The sequence below is a fragment of the Nansenia antarctica genome (genome assembly GCF_963989245.1).
Source record: "Nansenia antarctica genome assembly, chromosome: 4".
Classification (NCBI taxonomy): domain Eukaryota; kingdom Metazoa; phylum Chordata; class Actinopteri; order Argentiniformes; family Microstomatidae; genus Nansenia; species Nansenia antarctica.
In genome coordinates, this window is record NC_137689.1 from 148,442 (window position 1) to 154,486 (window position 6,045).

Below are 6,045 nucleotides of genomic sequence, written 5' to 3' on the forward strand. Positions count from 1 at the left end.
TCTATGGCAGGCTATCAACCAACTCTATGGCAGGCTAACAACCAACTCTATGGCAGGCTAACAACCAACTCTATGGCAGGCTATCAACCAACTCTATGGCAGGCTAACAACCAACTCTGGCATGCTATTCAGGAACTGTTCCCTCTCTTCCTGTATTGCAGCTGCTCCTGTGACCCTAACCCTTCTACAACTGACTGAACTGAAAAAAACAAGAAAACAAAGAGTCCCCAAACAACAGCACAAGCATTGTCCCTTTCAGGCATTGCTACTTAACGAACATCAGACGCAGTCCAACCTGAGCATTTCATGAACCAGAAACAAAATAGGATCCTTTCCCTTTGGCATAGTCCACACAGTCCACACAGAGACACAGAGAGACAGAGACACAGAGACACAGAGACACAGAGACACAGAGACACACAGAGACACAGAGACACAGAGACACAGAGACACAGAGACACAGAGACACAGTCCACACAGAGACACAGTCCACACAGAGACACAGTCCACACAGAGACACACAGAGACACACAGGGTTAGGGTCAGACGTGTGTGGGGCTCTCTAGATAAGAGTCTGTTTTGGACATGTGCAGCACCACGGCCGGGGCCTTGTAGTGGCAGTGGGAGCTGCTGCAGCTGACGCCACCGCAGGGCTTCCTGCTAGTCCGCATGGCCAACTTCCTGTTGCACAGGCCCTGCCAGGTCTGCAGGGTCTTGGAGCTCCACACCCACACCCCGCTGGTGATGCCCACCACCAGAGACATGAAGGTCTTCAGCATGAACACGGCCACGGCGGGGACCGACGCCTCCAGGGAACAGTCCTCGTTGCGGCGGCCGGGGAACGCCACACACTTGCTCTCCAGCGCCCTGAACTTCCAGTAGTCCATGTTGAGCCTCTCGTAGAAGTAGCAGACGATGACGCAGGTGGCCGGGACGGTATAGAGGATGGAGAACACGCCGATCTTCACCATCAGCTTCTCCAGCTTCTCTGTGTTGGTGCCGCCCGTCTTCATGATCTTGCGGATGTGGAAGAGCGCCACGAAGCCCGTGAGGATGAAGGACGTGCCGATGACCAGGTAGCAGGACAGAGGGATGAGCACGAAGCCCGTCAGCGCGTTGACGTCCAAGCTGCCCACGTAGCACAGCCCTGTCAGCTCATCGCCTGCCACCTTCCTCATGGTGAGGATGACGATGGTCTTCATGGCCGGCAGGCCCCAGGCCGCCATGTGGAAGTAGCTGCTGTGAGCCTCGATGGCCTCGTGGCCCCACTTCTTCCCTGCAGCCAGGAACCACGTCAGCGTGAGGACCACCCACCAGATGGACGAGGCCATGCCGAAGTAGTAGAGGATGAGGAAGACCAGGGTGCAGCCGGTGGACTCCAGCCCCTCCTGGATGATGTAGAGCTCCCCGTTCTCCCGGTCGCAGGCGATGTTCTCAGCCCCGGCCACCGAGCGGATGACGAAGGCCACGGAGTAGACGTTGTAGCACATGCTGAGGAAGATGATGGGCCGCTCTGGATACTGGAAGCGCTGTGGGTCCAGGAGGAAGGTGAGCACGGTGAAGGCGGTGGAGACGAAGCACAGCGTGGACCACACGGCCATCCAGACGAAGGCGAAGTCTTTGTCCCGCCGCGACCAGAACACGTCCACCGCCGCGGAGCAGCGCGGCGCGCAGGACTGGCTCTTCTCCACGTACTGGAACTTCTCTGGGTTCTCACACGAGCCCAGGTTGGGGCCCGGACGCCCCACCCCCCCCGCGCCTGGCTGCCTGGGCCGGGGGGGCACGGGGAGCATGCCCTCCCCCTTCTTGGTCTCCTGCTTGGTGTCGTTCTCGGGCGCCTCCATGCAGAGAGAGTTGGGGTCGTTCTTGGTGGGCAGTTTGGAGCAGTCTAGTGAGTCAGGCCAGCCAAAGCTGAACTTCTCCATGATGGGGGAACACTTGAGCCTGGCCTGCTCACACATGGGCCGGCAGGCGGGGATGGTGGTGGACACCTTGTCGGTGCACATGGGCACGTAGAGGGAGCAGAGGAAGAAGCGGAGATGCACGTCGCAGCCGTACTCCACCAGAGGAGAGAACTCTAACAGCTTGATGCTGGCCTCCGCCTGGCTCTCGTACTTCATGAAGTTGGGCATCCGAGTCATGTTGTATCCGATGCCCTGACACATGGGGATGGTGATGGGTTCACATTTAGCAGGTCTGCCCCTTTCAATGTCATACGCTCCCATCTCCAGGCTGGAACCAGCCACAAGCTGGCACCAGACTAAAATGACAATCCTCAAATGAAAAACATCCATGGTGATATCAGAGAAAAGGATGTATCACTTCATACAAAATGTATCAGAAAAAACCCAACAGAAGTAGAATTGTTCATCCCATGAGGAAATAAACAAGGTCCTCACTGTCACCTCTGATGAGAATACTGTCAGTTCAGAGGGTTAGGGTTAGTTGAAAGGTAGAAACTTGATGAAACAGTTCCCGGTGAGTCTCTCTGCTCAGTCTTCACCTCCGCAGCACGTCTTTTCTTTGGAAACCGAATCGGAATTACGAGACTAGGGAATAACATGTGCGTATCATTATAAACTCACATCGAGGCGGACGTTAAACCAGGGTAGATTCCTCACACTCCACATAGAGACAGAGATATCGCATATATGCATGTATATATATGCTGTTGTATCTAGAATGTTAAACAGTCAGCCTGTATAGATCCTACCGGCAGCAGCATAGTAACGTCTCTGTCCGCTGGAACCGTTATCTAGTAAAGATTGTCGTCCTTTTGTTTCCCAACAGGTTTGACAAAATACCGTAAAGTCCCTTCTGTCTCCTCCTCGTATCCACATGAGAACAGCAGCGGGATATGGGTTGGGTTAGGTTAGGTTAGGTTAGGTTAGGTTAGGTTAGGGATACGTGTTAGGGTTCCAGGGTGGTCAGCGTGTTCCTCCTCTCTGCTCTGCCGTCTGAGGGAGCCGCTGCCCGGTCTGTGCTGCTCCGCCCCGGGGGTGGACCCTACCCCTGACCCCGCCTCCACTAACCCTGACCCCGCCTCCACTACCCCTGACCCCGCCTCCACTAACCCTGACCCCGCCTCCATCACTCTAACCCTGACCCCGCCTCCATCACGCTAACCCTAGTCTCTCCTCTCTACTGTCTCTGTCTCTGTCTCTCCTCTCTACTGTCTCTGTCTCTGTGTCTCCTCTCTACTGTCTCTGTCTCTGTCTCTGTGTCTCCTCTCTACTGTCTCTGTCTCTGTCTCTCCTCTCTACTGTCTCTCCTCTCTACTGTCTCTGTCTCTGTCTCTGTCTCTGTGTCTCCTCTCTACTGTCTCTGTCTCTGTGTGTCCTCTCTACTGTCTCTGTGTGTCCTTTCCTCTCTACTGTCTCTGTCTCTCCTCTCTACTGTCTCTGTCTCTGTCTCTCCTCTCTACTGTCTCTGTCTCTGTCTCTCCTCTCTACTGTCTCTGTCTCTGTCTCTGTCTCTCCTCTCTACTGTCTCTGTCTCTGTCTCTCCTCTCTACTGTCTCTGTCTCTGTCTCTGTCTCTCCTCTCTACTGTCTCTGTCTCTGTCTCTCCTCTCTACTGTCTCTGTCTCTGTGTCTCCTCTCTACTGTCTCTGTCTCTGTCTCTGTCTCTGTGTCTCCTCTCTACTGTCTCTGTCTCTCCTCTCTACTGTCTCTGTCTCTGTCTCTGTCTCTGTCCCTGTGTCTCCTCTCTACTGTCTCTGTCTCTGTCTCTGTCCCTGTGTCTCCTCTCTACTGTCTCTGTCTCTCCTCTCTACTGTCTCTGTCTCTGTCCCCGTCTGTCCTCTCTACTGTCTCTGTCTCTGTCTGTCCTCTCTACTGTCTCTGTCTCTGTCTCTGTCTCTCCTCTCTACTGTCTCTGTCTCTGTCTCTCCTCTCTACTGTCTCTGTCTCTGTCTCTCCTCTCTACTGTCTCTGTCTCTGTCTCTGTGTCTCCTCTCTACTGTCTCTGTCTCTCCTCTCTACTGTCTCTGTCTCTGTCTCTCCTCTCTACTGTCTCTGTCTCTGTCTGTCCTCTCTACTGTCTCTGTCTCTGTCTCTCCTCTCCTCTCTACTGTCTCTGTCTCTCCTCTCTACTGTCTCTCCTCTCTACTGTCTCTGTCTCTGTCTCTCCTCTCTACTGTCTCTGTCTCTGTCTCTCCTCTCTACTGTCTCTGTGTGTCCTCTCTACTGTCTCTGTCTCTGTCTCTCCTCTCTACTGTCTCTGTCTCTCCTCTCTACTGTCTCTGTCTCTCCTCTCTACTGTCTCTGTCTCTCCTCTCTACTGTCTCTGTCTCTGTGTCTCCTCTCTACTGTCTCTGTCTCTGTCTCTGTCTCTCCTCTCTACTGTCTCTGTCTCTGTCTCTCCTCTCTACTGTCTCTCCTCTCCTCTCTACTGTCTCTGTCTCTCCTCTCTACTGTCTCTCCTCTCTACTGTCTCTGTCTCTGTCTCTCCTCTCTACTGTCTCTGTCTCTGTCTCTCCTCTCTACTGTCTCTGTCTCTGTCTCTCCTCTCTACTGTCTCTGTGTGTCCTCTCTACTGTCTCTGTCTCTGTCTCTCCTCTCTACTGTCTCTGTCTCTCCTCTCTACTGTCTCTGTCTCTGTCTCTCCTCTCTACTGTCTCTGTCTCTGTCTCTGTCTCTCCTCTCTACTGTCTCTGTCTCTGTCCCTCCTCTCTACTGTCTCTGTCTCTCCTCTCTACTGTCTCTGTGTGTCCTCTCTACTGTCTCTGTGTCTCCTCTCCTCTCTACTGTCTCTGTGTCTCCCTCTCCTTTCTACTGTCTCTGTGTCTCCCTCTCCTCTCTACTGTCTCTGTCTCTGTGTGTCCTCTCCTCTCTACTGTCTCTGTCTCTGTGTCTAGGCCTCTCGGGGGTCAGGGGACCCTGTCTCACCCTCTACATTAGCCCATATCGATTCCTGTCTCAGCCCAACTGGAGGTTGTTGGGGTGATGGGAGCAGCACCTGCTGCATAGAGCCCATCTCTCCTCCATTGTCATGCTAAGCAGCGCTGCTCAGGGGAGGCAGGCTGAGTGCTGCAGGAGGATTCACTGAGGTAGCGGCCCACTTGTCACATTCCCACAGACGACAGGATCGGTTCCCCGACTCTTTCAGCTTCTTTTGCTCTCTCTCTCTCTCTCTCTTTCTCCGACGGTTCAATTTCCAGCTCATATAAATGAAATGGGATTCCTTTTGGCGGCTGTTTTTGTTTTGGCTAAGAGCTGTTTAAGCTTTCCACGTCCACCATGAGTCTCCTACAGCCTGCCATGAAAGAGGCTATTCTATCTATTCTCTCTCTTCACTCTATTCTCTCTATTCTCTCTATTCTCTCTCTATTCTCTCTCTATTCTCTCTATTCTCTCTCTCTCTATTCTCTCTCTTCTCTCTCGTCTCTATTCTCTCTCTATTCTCTCTCTATTCTCTCTATATTCTCTCTATTCTCTCTATACTAGTCTGGTAGGGTTAGAGCAGAGTAACAGTAGTAGCAGAGTAGCAGAGTCTGCGGGGTAGTGGTGGTCTAGTGGATAGTGAGTTGGTGAGTTGGACTTGTGATCGGAAGGTTGTGAGTTCAAATCCCGCCTGAAACCACACCACTACTAGTGTGCCCTTGAGTAAGGCACTTAGCCCTCAGTTACGCCAGGGGGAATGTCCCTGTAATTCGTAATTGTAAATCGCTTTGGATTAAAAGCGTCTGCTAAATGGCTAAATTAATTAATTCTGCTAAATGGCAGAGTAACAGGTAGCAGTTAGCAGTTAGCAGAGTAGCAGTTGGCACCATAACCTTTTTTAAGCCCAGAGAAATGTGACATTCTAATTGGTCGACACCCGTGGTAGCTGGGGTTTCAAGGGTTAATCTTCACCACCCCATTACCCATCTGCCAGCTGTCATACTCTCAAACACTAACACAAAAGTGTACAGAACACAACATAACACACAAACCTACACACACAAAACTACACACACAAAACTACACACACAAACCTACACACACAAAACTACACACACAAAACTACACACACAAACCTACACACACAAAGGACCAACTGTCTC

The 6,045-nt window shown here is 52.3% G+C and overlaps 1 protein-coding gene across 1 annotated transcript; it reads right to left on the reverse strand.

The window, feature by feature from the left end:
- Window positions 1–542: 542 nt before the first annotated feature.
- Window positions 543–2,294, reverse strand: LOC308156797 (frizzled-9; the record flags this gene model as incomplete). The annotated part of the gene is made up of 1 exon (XM_080530235.1): window positions 543–2,294. One exon carries the CDS (start codon window positions 2,292–2,294, stop codon window positions 543–545), a length of 1,752 nt encoding a protein of 583 aa, XP_080386361.1.
- Window positions 2,295–6,045: the final 3,751 nt, after the last annotated feature.